Raw genomic sequence first — 17,460 nt, forward strand, 5'->3', positions numbered from 1 at the left:
CAACCCATAGTTCTGCCAGCTTCACACCCCTAGAAGCTAGAATTGTTGGGGGCAGGGACTGGACCAGAGACTTAATCCCATTGAAATTTCATCTCAGCTGTTGTGGTTGCTGTGTGGTTAAGTGTCTCATGGAAGGGGAAAGCATTCATGTTAAAACCCACCTCTAGCCTCTAGGTCAGGCAGGTGGCCCAGGACTGTCATCCCAGATATTTGGAAGCCTGAGACAGGTTACAGATTTAAGGTCTGCCTTGGACTACAGTGTTAGTTTGAGGCCAGTGAGACCCTGTCTTAACAGGAAAAGAGGGCCAGGACCCAAGCTCGCGGCTAGAGTGCTTGCCTAGCATGCACAGCCCCCCAGGCTCAATCTCTGGCAGTGGGGTGGGGAGGATAGAACCACAGGCTGTTCACTTCTTTAATAGTGCTAACCACGAATCACAGGGTGCTGGTGCCAATCAGCCTTCTTGACTTTGAGGGAGCAAGGCACACCAGGGAACACGGTTTCCCACGCCACCTTATCCATGGGACACATGTCATAGATGTTTCCTTTGGGGAGTGGGGAGTGAGAAAACAGTTGGCTGTGTTGTCAAGGCTGGCCTCAAATATTTGTGTTCAAATGACTTCTTCTTCAGCCCCATGAGTAACTGGGACTACACGTGTTTTCAGCACAATGCCCAGTTCTTTGAGTTTTGTTTTGTTTTGGTGTTGTTTTTTTTGTTGTTGTTGTTGTTCTAGTTGTTCTAAAGTAATTAACAGTGTCCTTTCACTGTAAGAAGTGTCCTGATTGCTGAGCATGGTGGTCTGTAATGCCAGGACTCTGGAGGCCAAGGCAGAAGGAGGGAAAGTCTGAGGCCAGTCTAAATACATATAGAAAACCCATGTCTCACAGACGCAGAGCAAGAGAAGGACAGGACTGTGTGGCAGCTGAACTGTAGAGCCACGGTACACAGCACACTGAATAACAGCTTACCTAACTTAGGTTCCACTTAGTTTAAAAAGAATTTATGTGATTTTAATAGTCTTTGAACTTTTCACTTTGCAAACGAACCTTCTTAATTCAAATGAATCTTTTTATGAATTTTTATAATAGGAAACTGGTGGGTTGGCTTTTTAAAATATATATAAAGATGTATTCTGGTTTTATTTGTGTGTATGTGTATGCTTTCAGAGGCCAGGAAAGGGTGTCAGATCCTGAAACTAGTTTCAGACTATTGTGAGTTTCTGGAAGAGGTGTTGGAAATCAGGCTGAGACCCTCTGGAAGGAGCCTTCTCCCCAGCTCCTGTGCTGGATTCCTTTTGGCTTCTCATTAAATACATCCCGTGAGGAGGGCTGTGTGGTTCTGTGAGGACCTGAGGCTGTCTGGACGGTTCACTGGAGCCCTCATTTGTTAGCTGATCCGAAGCTTTGGTAAGGCTCTTGTCACACAAACAAGCCTTGTCTTTACTGTCACACCTGAAGTGGCGCCCCAAGCCATGCAGGCACCCTCACGTAGAGGGTATGTGACCAGGGGAATGGGGTGGAGTGACTCTGTGGGCAAAGGGAGGGACAGAGTGGGGGAGGACGGGTGCTTGGTGACGCCAGCCTGGCAGCTGTTGCCAGCTCTTCCCCAGTGGTACACACCCACATCGCCTAAAGGTGAGTCATGGGTCTGTCCAGTTTTACTGCCCCTGCTTTCAGAACTACCTTTCCATCCCTTCACATTTTCATTTTGTCATTTAATTATTTGTAGCAATGAATTACTTTGATTCCTGGAGTTTTAATGGTTTTTGTCTCAAACCCTGAGTTTTAGCTTTAACTTAGAAGGGGTGTTGTCGTAGATACTGTAAGGCTGCAGTCCTCTAGAGAGCTTCCCTGGGCCCGCACTGTACTGAGCCCTTGAGGTACCCATGCCACTCTGAGATGGTTCAGGGAGCCAGGCAGTGGTGGTGGCACACACCTTTAATCCTAGCACTCAGGGAGGCAGGGGCAGGCAGAGACTGATGTGAGTTTAAGCCTAGCATGGTCTATGAATCAAGTCCAGGACAGCCAGTTCTATACAGAGAAGCCCTGTCGTGGGGCGTGGGGGGGGGTTGTTTGTGTGTACAAGTGTTTTGCCTACATGAATGTCTGTGTGCTACTTGTGTGCCTGGTGCCACGGAGGCCATTAGAGTATCAGGTCCCCTGGAACTGGGTTTACAGACAGTTGTGAGTTGTCACATGGGTACTGGAAATGAAATCCAGTCCTCTGCAAGAGCAGCCAGTGCTCCTAACCACTGGGCCATCTCTCCAGCCCTTCAAGGTGGTATTCTAACTTAACCACTGAAATTGAAGTTAACCAAAATGTAAGGAAACTTTCCCAGGCACTCAGATTTGGTGAGCAGGCCTGAAGCCCCTGCCTTGCTGTTAGCATCTGAGTGGTTAGCTGGCAGGACGCCAGCTTCCACCACTCAGATTCTTACTCGGTGTCTGTTCTGTACCAGGCAGTGTGCTAGACGCTGGAAATGGTGTTGTCCTTAGCCTTGAAGAAGAAAAGCTAGGAATCCTCAGCACCACGCATTTGCCATCCAGAGCCAAGATGTAATTCAGGCTAGTAATATTAGCAGGTCTGTATTTCTAAAAGACAGTGTTGTCTGCTGTATGGAAGCGCATCTATGCAGCGGGAGGAGTATCACAGAAGGGGACATGAGCAGCGCAAGAGAAGGACAGGTGTGTTGGGCATATCTGAACCAGGATGCAAAGCCCAGTGGAGATGTGGCTAAAAACTGAGGTTTGCTCATCCAGCACTCAGGAGGCAGGGATGGAACGATCACAAGATTTGGAGGTTTGGACACCATCTCACTATGTCATCCTGTCTTAACTGGAACTCACTATATAGACCTAGCTGGCCTCAAACTCAAGAGTCTGCCTCTGGCTCCCCTAGCACTGAAGCCTTTTGGCCTCCCAAAAGTAAATCTTTTTCTTTTGGTTTTTCTAGACAAGGTTTCTATGTGTAACAGCTCTGATTATCCTGGAATTCATTTTGTAGACCAGGCTGGCCTTAATCTCAGAGATCCGCTTGCCTCTGCCTTTCTAGTGGTACTAGCCCAGAAGTAAATCTTTAAAAAAAGAAAGGCCACGGATCGCTGTGAGTTCGAGGCTAGCCTGGTCTACAAAGCCAACCCAGGCCAGCCAGGCCTACACAGAGAAACCCTGTCTTTGGGGAAAAAAAAAAAAAAAAAGAAAGGCCAAATATGGTGGCCCATGCCTTGTTTGCACAAGCACACATATGCTCCAAAGCCCCTGCATCTATCTTTCATCTGGCATAGCCTTCTTTTGCCTATTTACATAATTTGCTTCCTCGTATTGTGCATGTACAATCTCAGCACCTGAGAGGCAGTGGCAGTCAAATCCCTGTGAGTTCAAGACCAGCGGGATCTACATAGGTCCAGGCTAGCCTAGGCTTAAATAGTGAGACCTTGTTTTCAGAGATTGGTTTGCTAGGCATGGTAGTGCACGCCTTTAATCCCAGCACTCGGGAGGCAAACACAGGTGGGTCTTCATGAGTTGGAGGCCAGTCTGGACTACAAAGAGAGTCCAGGACAGCCAAAGCTATACACACACACACACACACACACACACACACAGAGAGAGAGATCTGGGCGTGGTGGCACACACCTTTAATCCCAGCACTCGAGAGGCAGAGGCAGGCAGATTTCTGTGAGTTCAAGGCCAGCCTGGTCTACAAAATGAATCTAGGGCAGCCAGGGCTACCCAAAGAAACCTGTCCCGAAAAACAAAACAAAATTAAAAAGATTGATTTATTTTGTAAGGTGACCAGTGAGATGATGTTCTTACAGAGGATCCAAGTTTGGTTCCTAGCACCCATACCAAGCAGTTCACAGCACTCTAGCCATCTGCAAGAGATCTGACACCCTTTTTAAGCACCTGCACACACATGCATGTATGCATACAGATGAACTCATAAACACAGGAAGGGAGGTGTATCTCATTTGTAGCAATTCTGTTACCTCACTTCTGAGCTCTGTCTGTAGTACCCAGACAGCGTGGGAGATGCTGACCTGCACTGTGTGGCACAGACCTGCGCTCCTAGCTATTCCAGGTCTGCCTGGCTGCAGAATGGGCTAGAGGGGAAAGAGGAAGGGAGAAGTCCAGGACTCCGGCCAAGGTGAGTACATGAGTCCCATGCGTGAGTCAGGAGATACTAAAGTACTTAGGTGACAGGAAGGAGGGGGTATGTGTGCAGCACACAACAGCACACTTGCCCGGGTATTTGTCATAGGAAGAGCTTTGAGATGGTGGCGTTTACGGGGAGACCTGAAAGGTAAGAGGAACAAGTTGTGTAAATAGTCAGAAGAGGGCTGCCAGATGACTGCTTGTGTGTTGAAGAAGCAGGCAAGGGGGTCTGCATGGCTGCAGCGGAGTAAGCCAGGAAGGAAAGGGTAGGTGAGGTCAGGAAGGAAGAGAAGACATAGGCAGATAACAGGGCTTCGCTGTACATCAGAAGGATTTGAGGCTTCCCACTGCATCAAGTGGGAAACCACTGTAGGATCTGGAGCGGAGGAATGATAGAAATTAATGTCGGGCTGCCTCTAGCTGCCATGAGGAGAGAAGGAGAGGAGAACCAGTGCAGAGGCTTTTGCTACGACCCACGAGACATCTGCACCCACAGCAGTGGGGTTGCCGAGTGGCCTCATTTGGGCAAGTTCAACTTCAGGCAAGTGATTGAACTTCAGTTCTGGATGGTGAGCAGCTATTTAAGCCTAGGCTTACTGGCTTTTCAGCCCTCTTCAGGCCCCAAAGAACACTGAGTGTGCTCATGCCCAGAGAGTGGTGGACCCAGGCAGGTGTGGTCAGGGTAGAGGCAGACCGCACAGCCTGGTCAGTCATCAGGGCAGAAAACATGGGCGAGTGACATCTAGTGGCACTGCAGGGAAAAGCTCAGCTGTTACATGGGACCCGCACTCATTGCCAATTGCCACAGTGAACCTGCAGAACTCCTGAGTGGGTCTTACAGCAATCCTCACCCCCTACACTTAGCTACACTGGTGGCCTCCTGGTTTTCTCTTTTTATATAACTTCTAGTCTTACTAGGGCCATTGTCAACCTCATCCCCCTTTGAGAAGGCACAATAAGAGCCTAGGATTTCCAGAGAACGTACATGAGCAAATATTGTGAAAACTTCCAGGGTCCAGGGAGATGGCTCAGTTGGTAGGTAAGTAAGATACATGCTATACAGGCATGAGGACCTGAGTCGGGATCCCCAGCACGAATGTAAGGTGGGCATGGCAGCACGTGCCTGTAACCAGCACTGCCAGGGAGGGCACATGGAGGTCATTGGCCAGCAAGACAGCCCAGCTGAATTAGTGAGTCCCAGGTTCAGTGAGATCGTGTCTCAAAAAAGGTGAAGCTGGGTGGCAGTGGCGCATGTCGTTTATCCTAGCATTCTGGAGGCAGAGGCAGAGGCGAGGGCTATGTAGAGAGACCTTGTCTCAAGAAACAAGACACCCACCATCGACCTCCAACCTCCACACATGCTCATGGGCACCATGCACACATGCACAAACTCTGAGTAGAAGTGTAGTGTCTAGGCTCCACGTCCCCTTCAGTTCTCCAGAGTGAGACTCTAGGATAGATACCTCGTGACATTGACTAGAAGGCATTTACCAGAAGGCTGCGCATACTGCCAGGTAAGAGTAGGAGCTTTTTCAGGACACGGCCTGGGACTCTGGCCCAGCTTTTCAGAGCAGCAAGCAGCACAGTGCTAGACTAGAACAGCTAATTCCCCAGAGGCCATGCCCTATGGTTACAGCCTGTGGAATCCTGCTCCCTATCTTTTTGGTTTTTTCAAGACAGGGTTTCTCTGTAGCTTGTTAGACCAGGCTGGCCTCGAACTCACAGTGATCTGCCTACATTTGCTTCCTGAGTGCTGGGACTGAAGGCGTGCGCATCCACATCCAGCTTTAGTTAGTATCTTAGTTTGGGTTCCTACTCCTGTGATGAAACACCACGGCCAAAGGCAAGTCGGGGAGAAAGGGCTTCCTTCGGCTTGTGTTTCCACATCCATCACTGAAGGACGTCAGGACAGGAACTCAAACAACAAACCGGAGGAACCTGGAGGCAGGAGCTGATGCAGAGGTCATGGAGGGGTTGCTTACTGCCTTGCTCAGCCTGCTTCCGTATAGAACCCAGGAGCACGAGCCTAGGGATGGTACCACTCACAGTGGTCTGGGCCCTGCCTCATCAATCACTAAGAAAAAGGCTTGTCCACAGCGCAGGCTTCTGGAGCCATGTTCGCAGTAGAGCTTCTCTCTTAGATGACTCTAGGCTGTCAAGTTGACATAAAATTAGCCTGTATTGTCTATGAGAGACCCCTGCTGCTCATAACTCGAGAGAGGAAGAAGGCAGGGGTGCCATGCCCTGGCTGCTGAGGAGGGAACTGTGGCCCACACCCAGAGAATCCAGCCTGGCCACCCTGTACCGGGCTAGCTGGCAGAGTGTGTCCTGTGAGTCCTGGCCTACAGTCTCTCTGGCTCTGGGCCAGCTACTGCTGTAGGAAGACCCACCACGGACAGCCCAGATCACTGGGAAACCGGTGCTACCAGAGCTTCAGAGGTGTGAGACCAAGACTATGAAAGTGGCAAGGTGGTTGGCAGCTGTGAAATCCAGGAAACACTGCCCTCTGATTCCCCAGGGACATGTTCTTGCCAATTCCCAAGTTCCAAAGCTCCCACATAGATGGCTTGGCCCACGCTAGGGGAGCGGCAGGCAGGAGAAAGTTGGGGACGTCATTTGGATGGCATACTTTGCTAGGCTAACAAGTTCACAGGCCTCAGCCCAGTGCTCTCTGGGAGTGAGGCAGTTGTAGGGCAGTTTAGCTTTGCTTGCTAGCTGACATTTCCCAGAGCTGATGCCCACAGGGAAGAGAATCAGAACTTCCACTTCGTACATCGTTTCCCCATTTTGTTCATGCTGGCCAGAGCAAGCCATTAGGTCTAGATCAGTGTAGGGGTCTCCTCTCCTCCCCCAGCCCTGCTCACTCACCAGGTCGCTGGCTTTGCTCTTAGACAAGATAGGAGCGGAGGATGGGTGAGGAACAAGGCCTTGCACTGGCTAAGGCACCAGATTCTTGGGTTTTTTTTTTTTTTTTTTTTTTTTTTAATCTATAGCTTTATTTTTATGTGTATGTGGTTGACTGCATGTACAGTATATGTGCGACCATGCCCAGTACCCAGGAAGGCCAGAAGAGGGCATGAGATTTGGAACTAGAGTTATAACAAGTTGTGAGCCATCATGTGGGCTCCAGGAATCAAACCCAGGTCCTCTGGAAGAGCGGTCCCTGTGCTCTTCACCACTGAGCCATCTCCACCTTTCCTAGCTTAGGATAGCAATGGTGGGGGGAAGGGCCCAAAATTTGCGCTGCTTGTTTCCATCTCTTCCAGGAACCAGAACATCTCAGTTGTATAGAAATCAGAAGAGGCTCCCAGATCCCAGCTCTTTTTCTGTTTCCTGCCCTCCGAGGGCAGGAAAGGCGGCATCAAGGAGGTGACTGGATTGAGTGTTCTCCAGGCCCAGTGTCCTGGCCAAGTGCTGCCTCCTGGAAGGAGGCTGTGCTGTCCAGAGCCTTGTCTTTTTCAGAACATGCACTTTCCCCAGGCGCCACAAAACCCATCTGTCCTGCCTGTTGAACTTGCTCATGGCCACGGCCCCATCCCTCCTACCCTGGCTGCTAGAGTTGAAGACACACAGTGTGTTAGTGGCAGATGGGTACAGTACTAGGAACCAGACCATAGAGCCAATGGAAGTGTAACTGCAGGTCAGTCTCTATACAGGGGACTGAGACTAAGTCTGGACACGTCCTCAGCCAGTGCATCCCTACCCCACCCTCCTGTCTTCCTGGCTCAGCCAGCCCAGCCCAGCCCAGCCCTGAGGAGAGCGTTGGCAGCTGGAGCTGGGAAAAGCCTGGCAGAGCCAAAAACAACAGAGGCCCCGCCTGGGTGCTGTACAGACCCTCTTCTGGCCTGTGGGAGCCCCTCCTCCTGCCGCAGCCTTTCTATTGTTTCTTTTTAGGCTCCTGTGCTGTCCTCCTGGACCTACTTGTCTCCCTTTGCCAGACCCCAGGCTGGCCCTGCAGTCACCGCATCTTCTGCCTTTGGGTGGAACGTCCCTTTACCCTCAGGGTTCTCGGTCCTCCTTTCCTAATTCCCAGGAAGTTCTCTTCTGCATCCAAATGTTTCTGGGAAGTGGATTGCTTCCTTCCTAGGTCCCTGACCCTGTCTTTCAGCTTTGGGGCTCTGTTGCTCTCCATCCTGCTATAACAACAAAACCTGGGTCCCTGAGCTAGGGAGACAGGCAGAGGTACAAGTGTCCCTTTTTTATGGAGGACCTCAGTGAGAGGTGGGATGATGGATCTAATCTGTGCAGCAGAGTTCTGAGGGTGCAAAGGCTCAGGAGGTACAAGTCTAACTCAACCCAGCCAGCCTAACTTCTGTCTCAGAACACCACCACTACCTTCTGTAGAAGCAAGTGCCCAGCCTACAGTGGTTAAAAGCACTCAGTGCTCTTCCAAAGACCCTGAGTTCAATTCCCAGCACCCACATGGCAGCTCACAATGGCCTAATGCCGTTTTCTGGGGTGGAGATATAATGTAGACAAAGTATCCATACACATTAAATAAATGTATAAATCTTAAAAAAAAAAAAAAAATAAGTATCCAGCCCAACCTAGCTGGCTTACACTTTGGAAGTGCAGGTCGCCGGTCACAGACCCAGTAGAGACACTTAATACCACTCTGAGTGAAGCCCTCCACCAGTACTGACCTTCACAGAGAATCTCTGTGCTTCTGGGGGTGAGGGTGGGGATTTTGTGACTTTCCTGCTCTGATAATCCTGTCAGCCCTGGCCCTTTCCATGATGGACTGGGTGCTGCTTTATGCTCCTCACAGTCTTGGGGATGTAGAAGGCAGAAGTGCCTCCTCTTCCGAGCCCCATACCGCAGGCCCCTAGCACACAGCCTACCTACTTAGACTTGTTCAGCCCACCTCTGTTTCTCTGCTCTAAGCCTGAGACCACCTTCCTCCTAGCCACACAATGAAACAAAGCACCCGCGTGTGCCTTCACTCTGAGCTGGTCTGTTCTTCCCCACTCGGTCCTCAGCTTGTCTCTGCTTCCCTATTGTGTCTACAAACTTGGCGGGAGAGGGGCCCCAAGAGGGGTATGATCACGGGAATGGGGTCACTTGGGGCAGATCTGCAGCAGATTTGGTTATAATTGAAAGGCCAGAGGCACCGGGAAATTCCATTCCTTATTGATCCCAGTGGGAAATTAAAGCCAGTACTTGGGCATGGGGCTCTTATGGCTGCAGCTCCTCCCATCGGAACAGCTCTGGGGCCCTAGCCCTGCCCCCTTGTTAGATGGATACCCCAGCCATCTCTGCTAGCCCTCCTCCTGGTGTCCCCTTTTCCCAGCTGCTCACATAAGCACTCCTCCTATTCCCCTGAAATAAAAAGACTGCTGGAGGTTGAAACCCCAGCCCTAGCCAGTCCTGAGTCCCTTCTGTAAAGTTGGGGTGCTTAGAGCTCTGGCCCTGAGCTGCCAAACCACAAACACATCTGGAAAGAATTCCCCGCCCAGTCCCACTTCCCTTTGTCTTGCTTCTGTCTCTGGAAATCCTAGCCACTTGCTAGAGGAGGGGAGCAGGCTGGGGATGAAGGGAGGAGAGTGGGCCGTGGGCTCCCATTCCTACCTGGGGAGCCTCCCCCAGCCTCCGTGGGACTCTGCACCTGGCCTGTGTTCCTCTGAACTGCCATCCCGGGCCGGGCCTCCTTCCTAGGCTGGGTGCCATCACCCTGGTGGGCATCTGTAAGGGCCTCAAGGCTGCTGGAAAGAGTCAGGGCTTGCCCTTCCCTTTTCTCTTGTAGGAGGGAAAATGCTATAAGGGGGCTCTCCTGTCTATGGCCTCCAGAAGTCTGGAGAAGTTGAGTTTGAACACAATGACCAGTAGATGAGGTGGGGACACTGGAGGAGAGGGCAGCATGTGCCTGTTTTCTGCCTTGTTCCCTCCTCAGGCCACTCATTTCTTGTGCTAGCTGATCTCACTGTCAGAACCTAAAATCATCAAGAAAGTACATCGAAGCTCCGCGCTCCGCGGGGAGGGTGGCAACCTGCACTCATACGTTCCCCAGGAGCCTCTTTTCTCTCCACCGCTGCAGCGGGGAACTGCCTGTGTGTGCCTCTTCAGGAGCCTATGCCTCCTACCCCAACCCCAGCCCCACAAATGAGAATTCCCCTTTAAATTCTAGAGCCCTAGACCCAGACCGATGTGTCCCACTCCCTCTGGGTGGTGGTGGGGGCAATCCAGACGCCCTTCTGAGAGGCAGCCTGCCTCCCTCATCTTCTCAAGTTTTCCACACCCCATTATTTGGGAATTGCCTGACTCTGTCTGGCCTCTGCATGACACTGTCTGGACTATGGTTAATCCTCCAGGCCCTGTCCACAGCTCAATTCGACTCCCCACCAAAGCCTGCCAGTCCCCAGTTCACCGGGTCTAGCCTGGCTGCTCCAACCTTGCCCACATTGACAAGGAGGGGCCAGGTGGTGACCCCTGTTTGAGAGCCTGTGGGGGCTACAGGTTGGGGGTGAACGCAGAGGCCAGGGAAAGCGCTTCCCGCTCCAGGACCTAGCTGCGTTGTTTCTGGCCACTCGTGTGCCTCAGAGGCCCCACCTGTCCGTTCTGCTCCTGGTCTCTTGTCCTTTCCACTAGGGGTTTGCCCACTTAAAAACCATCCTCGGAAAGCCCTGACCCGCTGCACTTGCAGCTCTGGATGGCGGCATCTCAGATCCACCCCAGCACAGGTAGCCTTTTCCCAACCCCAGTGGCATTGAGGCATGCCAGGCAGGGGGAGGGGGGAGCGGTGGCGGGCACGCTCGAGGTCCAACCTCCCCCCCCCCCTTGTGGCCCCGGGGGCTGGGGAAGCGGAGCCACTGAGAAAAAGCCCTAATAAAGAGTCGTGTCAAGTGATTGGCTGTGACCTCTGCCCTCCTAGCCTCTAGCCCGGGGCTCCTGCTTAACCCTTCGTTGTCCGTTCAGTGCTTGGAAAGGAATGAATGAGTTGCCTTGTGCTCACTTCAGGCGTCCGCAGGCATTACTCGAACCCAGAGTTGAGTCAAGGGGTGGAGGACAGAGCGGCACCTCCCAGTCACCCAAAGGAATGCCTGAGTTCCGAGCTGTTCCATTGGATCCAGTTCAGGCTCGAGTGGGGTCTCCAGATGTCTGGCGCCACCGAGCTGTCCAGAGCAGCGAGTGTAGTAGAGGACTAATGGGAAACTCGTGAAATGGGACTTGTGTTCGCCCTGCAGGCTGTGAGACTAGAGCATCCATGACCCAGGCGAGCTGTGTCGTGTTCTTGCCGGAGGCACAAAACCTGGGTTTGTCTTCTGACACTTCCCCGTCCGCCTACTGATGCGGGCGAAGGGTATCTTGGCCTTTAGAGAACCATGGACCCACCCATAGTTCTAGAAACGGGCCAGATTCCAGAAAGGACGCGGGTGAGGTGGCCACCGAGCAGGGCCCCCAGGTGGGGTGGAGGGCGGGGCGGGGGCGGGGCCGCCTCATGCACCAGCTGGGTATAAAAGCCTAAAGCGCTGGCGCTCAGAGGCTTTGCAATTGTCCTCCACGAGGCTCGGGCCCCAGGTGGAAATATCAGTTCCACAAAGCGGGCAGCGAGATATCTTTGGGCTAAAGAACTCAGCGTCCAGTGCTCCAGTTGAAGATCTAAAGAGAAAGCCGCCTTGCTACCACCATGCCTAACTTTTCTGGCAACTGGAAGATCATCCGATCGGAAAACTTTGAGGAATTGTTAAAAGCCCTGGGTAAGAAGGGTTTTGTGCGCTGGGGGGGTGGGGGGGGGCGAGAAGGGTGTTGGAACCGAGGAAGTAAAGGCCAGAAAGACAGCCGCATCAGGGAGTGAGTGCCTGGGAGTCTGCATTCCCAGAAAAGGGGCGTGACGGATACCCTGGGTGTTGGGGCACCAGGCTCAGGACTCTTAAATTGTACTTTCTGAGGCTGGGCGCCCACCAGTGCCAGCTTCAACGGTGACTCAGAGCCTGTGAATCAAGGTAAAAACCAGAAGCATGAGGTTAGTCTCTGAGGAGTTGGCTACTCGGCGTCTGGACCTGCTGACCAGGGCACCGGGCTCTCAGCTTTGAGAATCCAGTATTCAGGCAGGGAGCCCTAGGCGACATTCCAAGCCCTCGCAACGGACCCTAACAATAATCCAGTCCCCAGGACAGATCCATTGCCCTCAACACTTGGCTCCACCCACCAGGTGGCCCACCACTCTAGCTCCCGGACCCCCCCCCCCCACCCCCCCCCCACGCTTTGCACTTTCCTCTCTGTTCTCCCACCCCACCCCCACCTGTGAGACAAATATTTTCCTACAGCAAGCGGCTCCAAATCCCTAAAATCGCTCTGGACAATTACCACTTTCTTAGATTTCAACAAATGTCCTCGTGTGAAACACCAATCCCCGTTTCCGAAAGTCTAGGATTGCCTCCCTCCTAGGCAAGGACCAGCTGCACCCAGTGCGGCCGGGCTGCTAGCCAAGGGTGGGAACACAGAATCCACCCGGACCCTGCCTGCCCACCTTCTGCTCCCCTTCAGCATGGGACTGGGTTAGAAGCTATAGCAAAGGAGAGACTTCTGAGGGGGAGATGGCGTTAACCGGCAGCGAGTGGAAACTACCCCAGGGCCTACGGGTTGGGGTCGGCGGGCCTTCCATTTCTAGACTGGAGAGGAACCCCTGTTGGGGGAAACAGGGGATACCCTCGAAGAGCTAAGGACTATATAAGAGTGAGTCTGGCACTAGAAAGAATGTTGGGAGGGCAGTAGGGCCCCTGGTCTCATCTTTCTTTGCTGTTAGTTCTTTGTGTCAGCTAACCGCAGGGATTCTTAAAGTCATACCCATTTTTCTTGCTCCGCCCTTGATGAAATTAAAGATCAAAGGATAGAAATCTTCTTTTCACAAAAATCTACTGCCATTTCTTCCCCTATTTGCTGTGAATTCTGGTCCCTCAGTTTATGTGGGAGCCTGGCATCACCCTCCAGAGTCCAACTGGAGAGAAAGGCCCAACCCTATTGTCTGCCTTCAGAATGTTTGTCTTCCCTGCAGGGTCACTCAGAGCCACGCGACTTGCTAGGGGGCAGATTGAAAACAGACCTGCAAGGCGAACTGCCCTGTGTCAGCCAAGGTCAGCTGAGCCAGGCCCCCAGCTCTGCAGGCGCCAAGGACTAGGTGGAGGGAGGGGTGTTCTGAGCACAGCCTCAGAAGACTCCCCACTCCCTCCTCAAGGGTCACATTATGGAGGAGGCTCAGGGCTTACCATGATAGTCAGGGCCAACACAGCAGGTCTTTTTGTTGAGAATGGGTGAGTCAGCTTTGGGGCTGAGCGAAGTGTCAGTTTTCTTCTCAGGAACCCAAAGCTATGGGGTGCATGAGTGAGTGAGTGTGTGTGTGTATGTGTGTGTGTGTGTGTGTGTTTGTGTGTGTTTACGTATGAGCAGAGGAGGGGACAGCAATGGCAGTTGAACTGTCTTATCCCCTGTTGTACCCTTGAAGGGCTGGTTTTTCCTCACCTTGGAAAGGTGAGGGTAGAGCCTCCTCCTCGTGTTGCTGTCCCAGCAGAGGCCAGTCCTCTTCATAACTGGGGGGCAGGGAGGAAAAGTATATGAGGACACAGAGACTCTGACTATACATAGGCTGAGTGGGAAGACCTTTGGAAGGTTCTTGGGGCTTGGGACATCAGAGTGCGAGAAGGGACACTACCTTTTCTTCTCAGAAAAGCAGAGAATTCCTTGACACCTGGGAATATTACAGGGGCATCAGAGAGCAGTCCATCCCAGCAAACTTTGTCCAAGCCTAGTTTGGACAAAGTTTCTTTCTTTCTTTCTGCCATCTATATATATTGCCTACATGAAATAGTAGGTTTCACCATGTTCTGGCCTTTTGTTTTTGTTTTTTGTTTTTAGAGGCAGGGTTTCTTCTCTATGTAGCCCTGGGTGTCCTGAACCCACTCTGTAGACCAGGCTGGCCTCAAACTCAGAGATCTGCCTCCTAAAAAGATGTGCACCACCATGCCCTGCTCCGTTTTGGCTTTTTCATCGTACTTGCTCTCATCTACAAAAATGTTTCCAGAAAATATGAATGCGTACTTGGCCTTGTCTATCCTAAGTTTTAAACATGGAGCTGTACAACATTTAGAAGAAGCTGTTGGGGCTGGAGAGATGGCTCAGAGGTTAAGAGCACTGCTTGCTTTTCCCAAAGGTCCTGAGTTCAATTTCCAGCAACCACATGGTGGCTCACAACCATCTATAATGAGAGCTGGTGCCCTCTTCTGATGTACATGCAGGCAAAACACTATGCTTAAAAAACAAAACAAAACACTGTATACTTAATAAATAAATAAATAATAAATAAATAAACAACAAAAAACTTAAGAGAAGAAGAAGCAGCAGCAGCAGCTGTTGTTTCCATTGACCGTTGAGGAATCTGAAGCTGGAAAAGCTTAAGCTATCCATCCGTTCAGGGTCACCCATCCCTGGCGGGGGGGGGGGGGGGGGGGCAATACCGTCTTATTTCCTGTGGAGAGAAATATCTCCTTCTGCTGAGATGCTCCTCAGTTCTGGGAGGGGCAGAGATTGTACAAATGAAGACCTAACTTCATGCCAAACAGGGTAGACAGCTGGGGCAGAGCGGGAAGCAGCCTGCAAGTGGGCACAGGGGACTTAGTAAGTGGCAAGCCTACCTCAGTGGGTGAGATAAACTGACCCTTGCCTGGTAGCCCACGGTGGGGGAGGGGGAGCTGCCCCTAAGGGTACTAGGGATAGTTTGCTGGAACTTAGTGGGTCCTGTCCATCTACTGACTCAATAAGGTGGGGACATATAGCCCAAGTGGGACTCTTATGCTCTGTCTTGATGCCTTAGTCTATAGCCTTAAACCACCCCCACCCTTATCATCACCACCCCTGCATACCACTAGGGCTCAAACGGGGCTGCTCCAGCTGTCTCCTGGCAGGGTGTGACAGGGCCAACCCTCTCTCCCTGCAGGGGTTAATGTGATGCTGAGGAAGATCGCAGTGGCTGCAGCATCTAAGCCAGCCATAGAGATCAAACAGGACGGGGAGACGTTCTACATAAAAACCTCCACCACTGTGCGAACCACGGAGATTAACTTCAAGATCGGGGAGGAATTCGAGGAGCAGACGGTGGACGGGAGACCCTGTAAGGTGAGGGGGCGGAGAGGGTCCCCTCCATGTCACAGCACCTACTTTGCCATGCTTCTCAGTGTCCAGCGTTCCCCACCCAGACTCTCCAGTCACTCTCCCTGGGAGGTGGGGGGGGGGGGGGGGGGGGAGAATGCCGGAAAGAGGTCTTGGCCCTTACCGTGAGTGCAACGCATTTGGCCTCTGGTCTCTTGCAGAGTTTGGTGAAATGGGAGAGTGAAAACAAAATGGTGTGTGAGCAAAGGCTTCTAAAGGGAGAGGGCCCCAAGACCTCCTGGACCAGAGAACTGACCAATGACGGAGAGCTGATCCTGGTGAGCCTTGCCCTATCCCACCCCCTGGTGACCCCTGGTGACCCCTGCTGTCTTCAGCCTTCTCTGCCAGGCTGCAGCAGCTGTGGCCACTCTCCTCAGCCTCCTCATGGGGCTGTCTGGAAGTGCTAACCCTGTTCAGCGGAAACCCACATTTTCCCAGCAGCCTGTCCCTGACTGTCTCTAGACTCTGGGAGGAAATGGGGTTCTGCTTGATCCCCAGCTGCGATGCCCAGGCATTCTTGCATCTGCTCTCGCTTGTTTGGGCTTGGAAGGAAAAGCACTCTACCTCTCAACCCCCTCCCTCCTTCAAAACCAAGGTGCTTGCGTGGCTCAGCAGCTAACTACCTCTTATTCTTCCAGACCATGACAGCAGATGACGTTGTGTGCACCAGGGCCTACGTCCGAGAGTGAGTGCCTGTGGGTCCAAGAGCTGCCTGCCAGAGATTCCTTCCCCTTCCACTACATACAGCCCACAACCTCCTCCCTTCATCCATCTTACAAGCTAGCCCTCCCCTTACTCCCAAAGTCACTGTTTCCTCCAGGGCCCCCCTGGAGGGACAGACTACAAAGGCCCAGAACCCCTTCCCCAGACCAGCAGTACCAGCTCCATACCAGGGCCCTTCCTGGAGGAGACTGTCTCTCTGGCCTCTACTCCTTTACCCTTGTAGTCTGTGTGATTTAGAATATTTATTTGTTAATTTTATTAAAATGTTTTAAAAAGTAAGCCAAAAATCCTTCTGTGGCTCCCTGGGCAATGGGAGAGGGTACTGTCCTGGCAGGTCAGCCATATGCAATGTGTCTCCCTTGCCTGACCTTTTTATCTCTCTCTTCTCTTCCCCAGCCCTGGTTACCTGATCAAATGTCGGGTGCCAGGGAGCTGCCTCCCACTCTCTCGACCTGTTTTCCACAGTGGTGACAGGCACTGGCCTCCCACATGGTTCCAGATGAACTCATTAACGCCCACGGGCTGTCCTTGCTCCTGCCTAGGTCTCTCAGGGAAAGGTCCCCTGCCAGTCAGGACCCTGTATCTGCCACTCACTTTCCTCCTCATCTCAAGATCTCCCACACGCCCTTTCTGCTCCTGGTTTCCCATCTCCCAAGCTCCTTCACTGCCCCTCCTAGATGTTCCTGAGTGTGGCAGCAGGCAGAGTGTGGCAGCAGGCGAGTTACTCAAGCATTTTTGTGCCTTTGTGTTGTCGTTTTTAAAACACAGAACTGTTTTTTTTTAAATGCATTTTATTATTTTCTGTGTATGAGTGTTTTGCCTGCATGTACATCTGTGTACCACATGCATGCCTGGTGCCTGAGGAGGTGGGGAGCCTCCCTGTGGTGCTAGGAAAATCTGGGTCTTTTGCAAGAACAACAAAAGCTCTTAACCACTGAGCCAACTCTCTACCCCCATCACTTTTTTTTGTTGTTGTTGGTTTGGTTTCTTGTTGGTTTTTCAAGACAGGGTTTCTCTCTGTAGCCTTGGCTGTCCTGGAACTCTTCTCTGTAGACCATGCTGGCCTCAAACTCAGAGACCTGCCTTCCTCTGCCTCCCAAGTTCTGGGACTAAATGCCTGCACTAACACTGCCCACAAAACTGTTTCAAAGCATGGTGGCTTATTCCTTTAATCCCAGCACTTGGGAGGCTGAAGGCCGTGAGTTCAAAGCCAGCCTACCTACAGTATGACTCATCTCAAACAAGCAAACAAACAAAACAAGGAACAGTAACAGGGCTGGGGAGACAGCTCAGTGGGTAAAGCAAACATGAGGACCCTTGTTAGGATCCTTAGACCTCACATGGTTTGGCTGGATGTGGTAGCTTTCTTCCAGGGAGGTACAAGGCAAAGACAAAAGGATCCCTGGAAGGTGTGGGTTAGTCGGCTATACAGAGTGTTGAACAAGAGA

At 52.0% G+C, this 17,460-nt stretch overlaps 1 protein-coding gene across 1 annotated transcript; it reads left to right on the forward strand.

The window, feature by feature from the left end:
• The first annotated feature begins 11,616 nt into the window (after positions 1-11,616).
• On the forward strand, positions 11,617-16,287 carry Crabp2 (cellular retinoic acid binding protein 2). Its single transcript, XM_051157433.1, has 4 exons — positions 11,617-11,844; positions 15,078-15,256; positions 15,451-15,567; positions 15,928-16,287. The coding sequence occupies exons 1-4, from the start codon at positions 11,775-11,777 to the stop codon at positions 15,976-15,978; spliced, it is 417 nt and encodes a 138-aa protein (XP_051013390.1). The 5' UTR covers positions 11,617-11,774; the 3' UTR covers positions 15,979-16,287.
• The last annotated feature ends 1,173 nt before the right edge of the window (positions 16,288-17,460 follow it).

Source organism: Acomys russatus, chromosome 15, assembly GCF_903995435.1.
Source record: "Acomys russatus chromosome 15, mAcoRus1.1, whole genome shotgun sequence".
Lineage (NCBI taxonomy): Eukaryota > Metazoa > Chordata > Mammalia > Rodentia > Muridae > Acomys > Acomys russatus.

What these genes read in the sequence shown, in the direction of transcription:
- Crabp2 (XM_051157433.1), top strand. Translation starts at nt 11,775, where the DNA reads ATGCCTAACTTTTCTGGCAACTGGAAGATCATCCGATCGGAAAACTTT. An exon ending in GGAATTGTTAAAAGCCCTGG is followed by an intron (nt 11,845 to 15,077) that starts GTAAGAAGGGTT and finishes CTCTCCCTGCAG; the next exon opens with GGGTTAATGTGATGCTGAGG. An exon ending in TGGACGGGAGACCCTGTAAG is followed by an intron (nt 15,257 to 15,450) that starts GTGAGGGGGCGG and finishes GGTCTCTTGCAG; the next exon opens with AGTTTGGTGAAATGGGAGAG.